General features: G+C 59.7%; 2 protein-coding genes across 5 annotated transcripts in view; one reads left to right on the top strand and one right to left on the bottom strand.

Annotated features, from left to right (window-relative positions):
• Nucleotides 1-251: 251 nt before the first annotated feature.
• VSIG10L2 (V-set and immunoglobulin domain containing 10 like 2) lies at nt 252-6,467 on the top strand. Its single transcript, XM_076363796.1, is given in 14 exon segments — nt 252-327; nt 442-801; nt 2,359-2,643; nt 3,305-3,580; nt 3,750-3,872; nt 3,875-4,021; nt 4,344-4,604; nt 4,705-5,001; nt 5,078-5,088; nt 5,090-5,381; nt 5,702-5,824; nt 5,932-5,956; nt 6,034-6,161; nt 6,197-6,467. Coding segments are annotated over 14 exon segments (2,526 nt in total). The 3' UTR covers nt 6,319-6,467.
• Nucleotides 6,468-8,977: 2,510 nt separating this feature from the next.
• The window catches only part of CDON (cell adhesion associated, oncogene regulated), a 54,687-nt gene continuing 50,292 nt past the window's right edge, over nt 8,978-13,372 (bottom strand). For 3 of the 4 annotated variants that reach the window (XM_076363827.1, XM_076363829.1, XM_076363831.1), the window contains 2 exons: nt 10,128-10,384; nt 8,978-9,431 (listed from right to left, as the gene is read on the bottom strand). In XM_076363827.1, coding sequence (XP_076219942.1) covers nt 9,265-9,431; nt 10,128-10,384 — 424 coding nt within the window. In that variant the 3' untranslated portion in view covers nt 8,978-9,264. The remainder of the gene's footprint in view (nt 9,432-10,127; nt 10,385-13,372) is intronic. The other variant, XM_076363830.1, reaches the window with a different exon arrangement.

Genomic DNA, 13,372 nt, shown 5'->3' with positions numbered 1-13,372 from the left:
GGGGGGGGTGGAGGGTGATGCTGCCACTCCTGCAACGAGCGCGCCCGTCCTCAGCCCCGAGATTGCAGGGGCCGAGGCAAGCAGCGGCGTCGGGATCCCCCCCCGCCCCGGGCCCCCGCCTGCGTGCAGGCAGGTTTATAAATAATTAACGGTTAATCAGGGCCGGGCCTAATTACCCAGGGGTAACCGGAGAGGGGGTCGGGAAGGAGAGCGCAGCCCTGCTTCAGCGTCCCGGCGCCGGTCATGGCGCCATGGAGCGCGGCCGGGCACCGCCGCCGCGTTGGAGGGGGCCCTGGATCCTCTGCCTGCTGCCGGCGCTGGCGGGGGGTGAGCAGAGGCCTGACACGCACACACACACGCACCCGCTCCCCCAGCCCCAAATTTTCCCCGGGGCGCGGAGGGGAGCAGAGACCCGAGCAACTCGCTGCGCCTCTCGGCCAGGTCAGCCGCTGGCGGCCGGCGAGGCGGCGTACGAGGAGCGGACGGTGACGGGGGTACGGGGCCGGGCGGCGGAGCTGAGCTGCGGGCCGGCGGCGGCGCCGCCGCCCGTGGTGGTCTTCTGGAGCTTCGCGGCGGCGACGGGGGACTCGGGGCCGCCGCGGGCCGTGGCGGTGGGCTCGGGCCGGGAGGTGGCGGTGGCCCCCGGCGCGGGGACGCTGGGCCGGGTGACCCTGCGCAACGGGACGCTGGAGCTGCGGGAGCTGCGGGCGGCCGCCCAGGGCTGCTTCCTCTGCCAGGGGCTCTTCCCCGAGCCGGGGCGGCTCCGCGTCGGCTACGCCGCCGTCCTCCTGCGCGTCCTGGGTAAGCCACCGGCCGCTGTCCTCCCCGGGGGACCCCCACCCCCCCCCCCCAGCCAGGGACCGGCCAGCGTCGCGTTCCCCTGGCTTGCCGTGAAGCATCCCCTCGCCCGCTAGCCAATAGAGTCTTCCGCTGGCCAACGCGGCGTGCTGCTGGCCGATGAAGCAACCCACTAGCCACCGAAGGGCCCCACTAGTCAACGAAGCATGCCGCTAGCCAGGGTAGAGCCCCACTAGCCAAGGTAGCAGCCCACTCGCCTAGCCAGTGTAGAGCCCCGCTAGCCAAGGTAGCAGCCCACTAGCCACCGAAGGGCCCACTAGCAAATGAAGCATGCCGCTAGCCAGTGTAGAGCCCCACTAGCCAAGGTAGCGGCCCACTAGCCACCAAAGGGCCCCACCAGTCAACGAAGCGTGCCGCTAGCCAGTGTAGAGCCCCACTAGCCAAGGTAGCGGCCCACTAGCCACCGAAGGGCCCCACCAGTCAACGAAGCGTGCCGCTAGCCAGTGTAGAGCCCCACTAGCCAAGGTAGCGGCCCACTAGCGAATGAAGCATGCTGCTAGCCAGTGTAGGGCCCCACTAGCCAAGGTAGCAACCCACTAGCCACCAAAGGGCCCACTAGCCAACGAAGCATGCCGCTAGCCGGTGTAGAGCCCCACTAGCCAAGGAGGTGGCCCACTAGCCACCGAAGGGCCCCACTAGTGAACAAAGCATGCCGCTAGCCAGTGTAGAGCCCCACTAGCCAAGGTAGCGGCCCACTAGCGAATGAAGCATGCTGCTAGCCAGTGTAGAGCCCCACTAGCCAAGGTAGCGGCCCACTAGCCACCAAAGGGCCCCACTAGCCAACGAAGCATGCCACTAGCCGGTGTAGAGCCCCACTAGCTAAGGTAGCGGCCTACTCGCCACCGAAGGGCTCCACCAGTCAACGAAGCATGCCGCTAGCCAACATAGAGCCCCACAAACCAACATAGCACCCCACTAGCCAAGACAGCGCCCCACGAGCCAATGTAGTGCCGGACTAGCCAACATAGCATCTCACTAGCCAACAAAGCGCCCCATTAGCCAAAGTAGAGCCCCACCAGCCAGCAAAGCACCCTGCTAGCCAACATAGCGCCTCACTAGCCAGCATAGCGCACCACTAGCCAATGAACTCCCCTGCCTCCAGCCATTGTAGCACCCCACTAGCCAAGGTAGTGCCCCACTAGCCAACATAGTGCCCTACTAGTCAACATAGCACCCCACTAGCCAATATAGCAGCCCACTAGCCATCCCCATCTCCTTGCCCTGGCCAACCCAGGATCCCGCCAGCCCGTAACTGGTCTCATTAGCCCGTACATGGCTGCTCCAGCCTGTCCCTGTGCCCACAGCCAGGACACCCCCTCACTAGCCCGTGGACGTTCTCACTAGCCCTCCTGCTAGCCGCTACAGCACATCACTAGCCAATGTGTGGTCTGGGCTGGCAAGATCATCCCCGGGTGGGACAGGAGGGATCTGGGGGCTCCTGGCAGGACCGGGGGAAGGGGCCGGCAGTTTTGGGGGCCGCTCACAGCTGGGTGCCCGCAGTGCCCGTCTCCAAGCCCTTCGTGCGGCCGACGGCGGCGGCGGCGGCAGAGGGGGCGGCGGTGGCCCTGACGTGCGCCGTGCGGGAGGGGACGGAGCCGCTGAGCTTCTCCTGGCAGCACCGGGAGCCCCGGGGGGGTCCCCCAGCGTCCCCCGCGGGGCTGGGGGGCTCCGGGGCAGAGCTGCGCCTGACGCCCGCCAACCGCAGCCACGCCGGCTGGTACGCCTGCACCGTGCGCAATGAGGTCAACAACCACACCAGCGAGCCCGTCTACCTGGACATCGTCTGTGAGTGCCCCGGGGCTCGGTCCCACCTTCCCGGGGTGGGGGGGGCTGCCCCGAGGTGGGGGGGCCTCGGGTACCAGCTGTGGGGGCATCCTCAGGGCTGAAGATGCCACCACGGCCACCATGGCATGGCCACCAAGCACCTTGCCACAATGGTCCGTCCATAGCACGTCCGTGGCCACTGTGTACCCGCTACCATGATGCCTCCACGGTCACCATGGTACGTCCATGGCCACCATGGTCCATCCGTGGCCACCGTGTACCCGCTACCATGATGCCTCCACGGTCACCATGGTATGTCCATGGTCACCATGGTACGTCCATGGCCACCATGGTATGGCCACGGCCAACAAGCAGGTTGCCACCATGGCATGTCCGTGGCCACCATGCACCTTGCCACCATGGTACCTCCACAGCCACCATGCCAGCATGGTGTGTCTATGGCCACCATACACCGCGGCACGGCCACGGCCACCAAGCACCATGCCACCACGGTGCCTCCACGGGCCACCACGCACCATGGTGTGTTCGCAACCACCATGGGGCACCCTTTCTAAGGAGGCTTCACAGCCTGGTTGCCCATCAGTGGCAGGATGCCCCAGGGAGAGCTGCATCCCCTCTGCGGGGACGTCCCGGTGGCTAAGGGTCCCCCATGTCACCGCAGACGGCCCCGACGAGCCAGCCATCAGCGTGGAGCCCTTCTCCCCCGAACAGGGGGGCTTCTCGGCGGGCGAGCGGGAGGACGTGGTGCTGAGCTGCCTGGCTCCCTCCAACCCCCCCAGCCGCTACGTCTGGCTCCACAACGGTTCCCAGGTCCACACCGGCCAGACCTACGTCATCGCCGCCATCGTCCGCGCCCAGGCGGGCACCTACACCTGCCTGGCCGAAAACACCCACCTCCAAACCCGCACCCAGGCCACCATCGTCCTCACGGTCTACTGTAAGTAACCCCGAGGCGGGGGGGGGGGATGGCCCGGTGGGTCCCCCCTGGGGCGAGATGGACCAACGCGGCTCCCCGGTGAGGACGTGGGTGCGAGGGGCAATTTGGGGGTGTGGGGGGGTAGAAGCAGGGTGGGGCTCCCCCCCACCCTACCCTGGGTCTTCTGCAGATCCACCAGCCGGGAGGCCCAGCTGCTCTGCCCTGGCCACCGGTGACCTGCGGGACGTGGCCCTGCGGTGCCGCTGGCTGGGGGGCTTCCCCCCGGCACGGCTGCGCTGGGTGGGCCCCCAGGAGGAGAGGAGGAGGAGGGGGTGATGGGGACGAGTTTCTCCATGGCCACCAGCATCCAGCCAGGGGCAGCCACCAGGAACGGCAGCTCCTTCTCCTGCCTGGCCTCCCACCCCGCGCTGCCGCAGGGGGCTGCATGCGGGACCACCCTGTGTGAGTGCGGATGGGTCGTGTCCCTCCCCCCCCCCCCCCAAAAAAAATCCCTTCCTGACCCCCCCCCCCTTGGCACTGCAGAGCCACGGTGACCCCCGTGCCATGGCCACACCATGGGATGGGCACCCCAAGGTGACGCTGCCTTTGCTGGGACCTCCAGCACCCCCAGCTTGCTCCAAAATGGGGGTCCCCACAGCACAGCCAGGGTGCAAAGCCCCCCCCATGCCCTGGGGGGGGACTCTCCCTTTTTTGGGGGGGGTGGGGGGGGGATGCTTCAGCACAGCATCACGGTACCCCGCCCCGATGCCTCTCCATCCCACAGGGGTCCCGGCCGGCGGCCCCTCCTGCACGGCGGCGGCCACCAAGGGTGACGAGTACGTGATGCTACGGTGCCGGTGGGAGGGGGGGACGCCGCCGGTCACCCTGCGCTGGCAGGACGGCGGGGGCCGGGCGTTGGGGGACCCCTCGCCCTCCGCTGCCGTCCTGGTGCTGAGCGCCGACGGCAGCTTGGGGGGCTGGGATTTCGTCTGCGCGGCCGCCCACCCGCTACGGGCCGCCGGCGCCGAGTGTCGCCTGCGGCTGGGTAAGCCGGATTCGTCCCCGGGTGCCCTCACCGTGTCCGCCGTGCCACGGTGGGGTTGCACATCCCTGCCGGCTCCGTCCCCCCCTTTCTCGTCGCGCAGAGGTGCCGGAGCTGGAGGCGGAGAGGAGCGAGGTGGCGGTGCTGGAGGGCGGCGAGGCGCGGTTGGCATGCCGGTGGCGCGGCAGCGGCGCCAATCTCGGTGCCGCCGTGGCTTGGTACGACCCTAAGGAGCGGGAGGTGATGCCGGGGTTGGCCAAGTACCGGCTGGAGCGGGGAGAAGCGTGGGTCAACCTCACCGTCTGGGATGCCGAGTGGCCGGTGGACAGCGGGATCTACCGCTGCGCCGCAGCCAACGCCGTGGGCACCGCCAGCCTCCCCGTCCGCCTCCGCGTGGACCGTGAGTCCTGGGAGGGGTGGGAGGTCCCCGGGGTGGGTGTCAACCCCCCCTCCTGCCGGGCGCCATCTCGCCGCAGGGTACCCAGCCCCCCCCCAACGTCACCATCAGCAAGCTGCGGTACACGCGGGCGCGCACCAAGGTGCGGCTGGAGTGGCGGACGCAGGGCGCCGGCAACCTCACCGGCTTCGTGGTACAGCGGCGCCAAGCCAAGAAACCCCCCCGGCGGGCGCCCGGCCCCTGGGAAACGGCCGCCGGCGACATCGAGCCCCACTCCCGTGACCGGCGCCTGGGGGGGCTGGACCCGGCTGTGGTCTACGCTTTCCGCGTCCTGGCCGTCAACCACCGGACGGCCGGGCACCCCTCCGAGGTGCAGACGCCAGGTGAAGTGGGGGGGGTGGGGAAACGCTGCTCCGTGTGGGCAGAGCAGGGTTTGAGTGGAGAAGGGCGACGCCTGCATCCCAGCGGAGCCGAGGAGCCGAGCGTAAGCAGCCGTCAGTAGGTTTGAGAGTGAACAAGCACCAGGCTCCCACCTCCCTCCAGCCTTCCCGGGCTCTGCCAGTCCTTGCGCCGGGGGTGCCGGCTGCCTGCCGCGCTCCCTCCTCTCCCTCTGCACGGCTCACACGCAAGTGCCTCGTTACCTTCATTACTGCGGGGAGGGGGGCGGGGGGGGACGGGCTGACAGGCAGCTGCTCTCTTCCAGCCGAGCCTCCCTTCGAGGCCTACCCAGCGGTGATGGGGGCGGCTGTGGCAGGGATGCTGGTGGCCAGCGCGGCGTCACTCCTGGCCGTGCGCTGCGTCGCTCGCCACCGGGACACGCTCCCACGTGAGCGCCGGGGTCTGGGGGGGGGGGAACGGGGACTCGGCAGGGGCCAGGGCAGGACCTGGGAACACCCACACCTCACGTCCCTCTGTCTGTCCGTCCATCCCCAGGCCTGCACAACCTGCTCTTCCGCACGTGAGTGCCCAAACCCCTTTGCCCCATCGCTCCCGCGCCCCAGCGCCGATGAGACCCCCGCGTTGTCCCCCTCCCAGGGCCGGTCCCGGCGCCCAGGAGCCCATCGACACGCCGGAGGGTGCTGAAACCGCCACAAGCAGGGAAGCGGGAGCAACACCGGCACCGGGAGATGCGGCTGTCCCCGGCACAGCAGCAGGTAACGTGGGGCGAGCCGAGGGCTGAGCCACCTACCCCGGTGACCCGGCCCCCACCCGGTGTCACCGGGGGCTCTCCCACCCCTTGCAGAGCCACTCTCAGCACCACCGGACACCACCGAGGACCCACCGGTTAACGTCACCGTCACGGCGGGGGCGACGCCGTGACACCCCCCCCGGCTTTTCCTCTTCATTTCCCTTTCCTCCCCTCGTTTCACGCCACGGGAGGGCAGCGCCCCGGCCCGTGCCCCGCATCCCTCGTCCTCCCTTCGCATCAATAAAGCTGGGAGAGGGTGGACAGGCTCCCAGGCCTCAGCTCCTGCGAGGCTGCTGAAGTCAAGAGGCAGCAGCTGGAAAAATACCTGTGATCCAGACCCAGCCCAAAAATTGGGGGTGGGGGCGGCAAAGGGGTTTTTGCTTCTTTACAGTATTTAAAGAGGCGTTGGGGGAGATGTATGATTTTTTTCCTGGGGTGCAGCTTGGGGAAGGGAAGGGAAGGGAAAGCTTTTCTAACCCCAAAAAGTATGGAGGAGGGGTGAACTCGTGATGCAGCCCGGGCGGTAAGAAAGGCGAGAAGCTTCGCCAAAAAGCTCGCGCCGGGTTTCACTCATGGCTATAAAAAGCAGCACAGCTGGGCGACTCCCGGCAAAAACCTCTCCCGCTCCGCCTTGAGACTGCAGTTACTTCTGGAGCTAAAATAAATATTTAGGCTAAAATAAATGTTTTCTCACCGATAGAGGGGGAAAAAAAAAAAAACAAACACCCACCCCCAAGGGGCGAAGCTCCGCTCTCAGCCCAAGGGCTTGCGTGGGCTGCGGTCGTGGATACGGTTTTGGGACCACGCTGAATTTTATGCGGTGTGAAGACAGCCACAAAGCTTTGGTGGGGTGGGGAAGGGGTCCTCATCTTCACCCCAAACTCCCCCTTTCCGGGCCAAACCGCAAGATGTTAAAAATAGCGATTAGCGATGGTTTTTCCCCACGTCGGTGCAACCCCGGAGGGAGGCAGGGTCCAAGGAAAGGGTCGAGGGGTCCCCGGCGTTCCTCGGCCCCCGTCTGCCGGCGCGCGTGATAAAGGAGAGGGTTTCTGGCCATTTTCTCCTGTATTTGGTCAATAACCTGTTGGGAAGTATCGAGTGACGAGAACCAACCTCACTTCAGTGCCCGTGGAGTATCAAATCCCTACTGCCGCCACTCTCTTTTATCAAACCACCCCCCAAAAAAATGAAAACCCTACCCCAAAACCCCTGCGAAGAACTACATCATTTCAAAACACATAAAATTTTCAAAGGAATATTACAGCTTCTTAGGAAAATACAGCCTCTTTATCGGACGCAACCACGGTGAAGGGGAGGTGCAGGGTCCGATTTAAGCGAGGTCGTTTAAGAGTGCGGTTAAGTCTCAGCGTTCGGGGAAACCAAAGCAGCCAGAGGTAAAACCCAACCGCTCGCCTGCCCAATCTCCGTCGGAAACCGGGAAGAGCCTTGCAGCAGGTCTTGCGAAGGGAAAAATCCAGCGAGGGGCAAAGCCGCGCTGCGGGGAGCGGAGGGAGAAGGCCGGGTTTAGGAGAGGAGGAGGAGGAGGTAGATGAAGAGGGAGGAGCGGGGCTTTGCAGCGGCTCCGGGGTAGGTGGCAGTCGAAGCCCGCGGGTTTCGTGGTGCGAGGTCCAGGGTGCCGGCAGGGGGGTTTGTGGTGGTTTTTTTTTTTGCAGGGAGGTTCAAGAGTTCGGCAGCTCTGGCTGGGAAGAGGCACAACCCTAAAAACAAAGGCGAAAAAATGAATATATTTATAAATAATATAATAAAAGGGAAAAAAAAACCCACCCCAACACTTAAAACGGCCCCACGGAGAGATGCTGCTACCAAAGGCGATTGCGAGCGCCTCCTCCTCGAACAGGAACGGCTCCCCGGAACCCCACCGCTCGCAACGCGGCTCGCTGCACCTGTAGCCCCTTTGCTCCCCGAGGGGTTTGCAGCAGTTCCAAGCCGGGCCGGCATCGCTCCCCTCCCTTCCCAGCCCCGCGGCCGGCCGTGGCTGGGAAAAAAAAAACACTCGCCCCGTGAAAAGGCGGCTGCACACGCGTCGCCTCGGGGCGGCCGTAATGGTCATTTATGCGCCTCATTTATTTCTGGGGTTACGCGCTCTTGATTTTTTTTGGGGGGAGGGAGTGCTTTACGAGCACCCGTTTGTTTTATTTACTCTGATTAAATTTGGAAAGGAAAAAAAAAAAACAAAAACCACAACCCACAAACACACAAAACCAACCAACAGAAGGCAGCCCCCAAACCCTGCGGTTAACCTTGCGGCACCTACATCACGCTCTTTCCGAGGGCAGGCGGGTTTCTTACAGCCGCGCGCGGGGCCGGCGGGAGCTGCCTCAGCACGACTCGTTTCGTTTCAGAGGCTATTCAAGCCCTGAGCATCCCCTCGAACCAAGGAGTTAAAAGCGCAGCTGAACCGGATTTTTTCCTCTTCCGCAAGCGGGAAGGGCGAGACAGGCTGGATTTTCATCCACGCTTCTGCGACTCAAACACCTGAAGACACCAAGAGTCACCAAACTGGGCTCTGCTTCTCAAGCCGCGCTGGACGGACTCAGCCCAGGTTCATTTTTATTTATTTTCTTATTTACCCACCGGCTTCTTCCCAGAGAAGCCGAAAGAGGACGGGAGGCGTCCACGGAAAGGAGGGTTCGAGTGCCGGGAGGCCGAGCCGCCAGGGAGGCGGCAGCCATCGGTCAAGAAGCATCAGACCCGCGTCGCTAAATCCCCGTATCGGACTCCTCGGAAGTGCTTCTCGCGCTGGTAATACGCCACGGAAAACACACTCCGTATTTCCCATCGTTGTTCTTTATATTATTACAATTCTTTTTTATACACATAACCAAGGCTAGTTTCGCGGTGCGTGGGGGAACAACAACAACAACAACAAAGGGAATTTCAAGGCATAAATAATATAAAAAAGGCAACCATTTTTAAAAACAAGATACATTCATATGACACTACTACAAAAAAATAAATAGTGACTCTCTCTGATATAATTAACATCCCTCCATCACTCCCTTTCAGCGACTCTGCTGTGCAGTTACTGGCGTTAAGTGGGGACAACGGTCGCTTCCTCAGGTTTCCTGCAGCTGGAGCTGCCGAAGGTCCCCAGAACCGTTTAAGGTGACTCCGGATGAACTCCATCCTGGTTTTTCCTTACAGTCCTTCGAAACAGGCTGCAGAATAAGGGGACTCCAGCTCAAAACGTGGTTCGATGTTTCCGAGTGCACGCAGTTGTCACCTGCAAAGCAAGAGCAGGGCGGGGTGGTTGGTGGGTGGTGGTTTTTGTGTTGCGGTTTTTTTTTCAAGCAGATCATCTCCTCTTCCAGCTCAACAGACCCCCAAGCCCCAAAAATTCAGATTAATAGAAGTGGGTGACGCTCTTTGAGCTCAGGCTGACTCCCACCGTACCAGGCGCAAAACATTCGGCAACAGCTCGGAGCATCGGCTCTATCCGAGCACGCCGCCGGCGCCCACATCGAAGAGGTCACGCCGATCAGGTCAGCCCAACTCCCACCTACGTTTCTGTGCCTGTTCGTGCCTACGGGATGGCTCTAGGCCATCACGGGTGCCTGCTCATTAGGGGAAAACTCCGTTAGGTAGCACTTCAGCAGTTTCGGGAGACCGCGGGGCACGCTGTAGGTGCGGGCGAGCCAGCATAAGTCAGTCACAGCCTCGTTACCTGGAGCGCGCCTGCTCGAGGAGCTCCGCTTAGAGGCATCAGTCACGAAGGGCATGACGGCCACAGGCACCTGAGCGTCGCCCCCTCCTATTTTCCACGACGGGAAAGGCGGAAGGCTTAATCCTTCTCAAAAAGCCAGGTCTTTTGCGGGCTTAATTACTAGCAATTCTCCGCGATAAATTAAGCGCCCTACAGCTGTCCTACAGAATATTCCCAGCTTCAAAGCCGGGCGCTATCCCCTCCAGAATGCCTTACCGTCCGCGTAATCCACGGAGAGCCGGTTCACGCCTTCTCGACAGCACGGATGCTGGGCGGAGGGCTGCTCCGCTTTCTCCTTGCCGTCCTCCTCCAGCCGGGCGCTGCACTCCGGGACGGCGGAGGCCAAGCACATGGCCACCATGACGCGGTGATTCAGAGGTTTCATCTCCAAACCGTCCTGCTGATAAGGTGCGACGAGGGGCACGACAGGTAGCGCGCTGCTGCTGAAAGTGCCGTTGGTTTTGGTGAGACACCTGCAGACGGGACAGAGGCCAAAGCGGGGTTACTCGGAGCTGCTGCTTCCCACCGCTTCTCTTGAGAAACTGCAATTTCTTTAAGTACTTTACCGCCTGTCATTCGCTGTAACAACAGTCAGACAGCTTGCCACAGAAGTTTTACGTCTATTTTTTGGATCGATCCTGACATTAAGAAAAGGATCGAGCATTTTTTAATCCCAACAGACAGCCGAACACATTCAAAACACGCGCTCGGCTACTTCCCCCATCGATTGTGACCCGATGACCTGACTTACGAGTCCTCTTCTCCACCAAGGCAGCCCCATAAAACAGGTTTTCACTGCCAAGAAAAAGAGCTCAAGTTTGAAACCCAAACAGCAAACTTAAGTGCCTTGGAAAATAAATACTACGCGTTATCAGAGTGAACATGAATTAAAAAAATATCTGCAATATTATAAATATAAACCACCCCTCTGCTGCGTAGCTCAGACTGTGGCCCTATAACACGTGCGTAAGGCTGTGAAATTGAAGTTCAACTGCTAAATCAATTGTTGCAGCCGAGCTATTTAACCTTTAAACAAAAAGGAGCTGGACCTTAAGAGACGTGCATACCATTGCAGCAAGCAGGGAAAACGCCTACAGTGTTCGGAGTCCCGTGAACAACGCGGCCTCAGTGAACATTCATATAAGCATTTCCTACGTAAGAAAGCACACCCCCCCCCCCAAAAAAAAAAAAATCACACTTCAGTGTGGTTTTATATAAAGCCGTAATTACCGCAGAAGTAAAAGGTTCACTTGTACAGTTGCCATAAACTTTGGGAAACTACCCCCCCCCAAAACGCTCCGTGTTTTGCGGCGCAGAACAGAGGTGGATCCGCAGATCAAAGAAAAGCACTGAAATAAGGACGGAGAGCGTTCAGACCCACCGCGAGCCAGAGGTACTCCGAAACGCTCCCGCGAAGGCTAAACAGGCTTCAAGGTTTTTTTTATATGCTGATACGGATACAACTCGGAGCATTAATTTGTTGTTGTTGTTGCCGCCGAAGTTAAATACGTCCATCGCCTGCTCCGCTCACGGTGACAGGCCTAGTGCACCTTGCTACGGGTAGCTGGTTAGTACTGGGAAGCTACCTAAGCGCTGGCATTCTGAAATACAAAAATTGATAGCCGGGACCTGGCTCTTCAGGTGCTAGCTTATCTGGTAGCACACTGTGTTTCTTTAGAGTGGTTCTGGCCCCAAACCGAGCAGAGCTGACCGCTCTGTTGCTGAAAGAGGGGGGGGGAAGATGGACTTTCGACATCCTCAGTGACAGGGTGCCAGCCATCAGAGCCTACTTTTGGTAGCAGCTGAGCCCTCAGCACCGAAGTACTAAACTCAAGACGGATTTAAAACCGGGAGACCTTAAGCTTGGCTGTCACAGTAAAGTCCTGCCCAAGTCCCAGAAACTACTTTTATCCCATTAAAAAGGTCACGGCAACGCTTAAAAACATCACGCTCGAGGGACGAGTGAGTACACGCTCACTTGGAGCCTCAATTTATACTTTCACCTGAAAACCACGATCAAGATTGCCAGACCTGAAAGAGCAACAAAACATCCACAAATAATACAAATAAACTTTCTAGAGGAGGAACTGGAGCAAGTTTCCCCTCCGGCAGATGTTTCACTCGCAAAGCCAAAAGACGGGACGAGGGTGGATCCCTCCAGCGCCTGCGGTATCGCCCCGGGAGCCCGCTCCCCTCCCGAACGTGGCGAGGACGGAGCAGCACCAACCTTCGCTCTCCTATTTTGTCCTTCCGCTCCCCTAACTGCCTCCAAAATCATTATTCCAAGTACCAAAATACCACAGAAGCCACTGAAGAATCCACATGAAACACATCTGGTCCTCAAACAAATCCATTTATTAGTTTGCATTTCTTTCCGCAGAGGTTTTGACTGCGCTCGCTTATTATTTAAAAAAAAAAAATATATATTCTTAGAGGAACCCATTTCAAATGTTTGGTTTTGCAATGTTTATGGGGCTTTCTTTTTAAAGACACAGAGGTCGGTGTAGGTCTTTGTATTACTGTACGGGCTGTTTCGAGACAGCCGTTCGCCTTTTTAAGCTTAAATAACCACATTTTGATGGAAACTAGCCATTGGTATACCCAGAGCAGAGCGTGTGTGAATAACGATGTAAAATCCCTGCTGCGGAAAAGACATTTTTCTATCAATTCTCGGTGCTAAAATCCTACCAAACGACAATCTGACTCAAAAGCCCACACCAGCATAATTCAGATTTAAAGAGCTGGAAAAACAGACCGATGCTGGTTTATTTGAAATGAGTATTTCAGATTTCTGATCAGAATAAAGCGAAGTTGCAAAGAAGAGACACCTGCAAAAACGTAAATTCCTCTGCAACCGTCAGGTGTCTAGAAAAAGTTTCAGTGCAAAAGCACCAGAGAAGGAAAAAAGAAATCAGTTCTCAATCCTAACGTAACAAGCGTAAACCACATTCATCTTACCGGCTTTGTCCACAATAGCAAAGCGGGTATCCGCTTTTCAGCGACTTCTACCTCTGGCAAGCCTCCACGCGCAGTTACGAGAGCATAAAGTGCTAATTTAAACAGAAGACCGAGGGGTTTCACCACCGTAATAATAAAACCTGCTCCGAGATGGCTATTGCTGAAAGCAGCCGTGGTAGCCAGCTATTAAATACGCTAAAACCTTTAGGATTCATTTGCACGTGGTCACAATTCAAACGACTGCTAAATTCAACCCAAATCAGCAACAACTCCAGGCACTCAGTGGAAACAGGCTCATTTAGGAAACAGCAGCGCCAAGGTGGAACGTATGAGCAAGGCCACGTGCACCTGAAACGCTGGCGAGTTAAGAGACCGTCACCCTGCTAGAGATGTTTCCACTCGAACCTCCCTCCCTCCCTCCGTTCCCGCGCGGGTGTTCTGAAGGGGAATTGCGCGGTTTTAGTACGCAAGGTGCAATAATTTGAGGGTGGGACGAGGCACGG

This window comes from Aptenodytes patagonicus, unplaced genomic scaffold (assembly GCF_965638725.1).
Source record: "Aptenodytes patagonicus unplaced genomic scaffold, bAptPat1.pri.cur scaffold_128, whole genome shotgun sequence".
NCBI lineage: Eukaryota > Metazoa > Chordata > Aves > Sphenisciformes > Spheniscidae > Aptenodytes > Aptenodytes patagonicus.
This window is presented reverse-complemented; position numbering and strand designations above follow the sequence as displayed.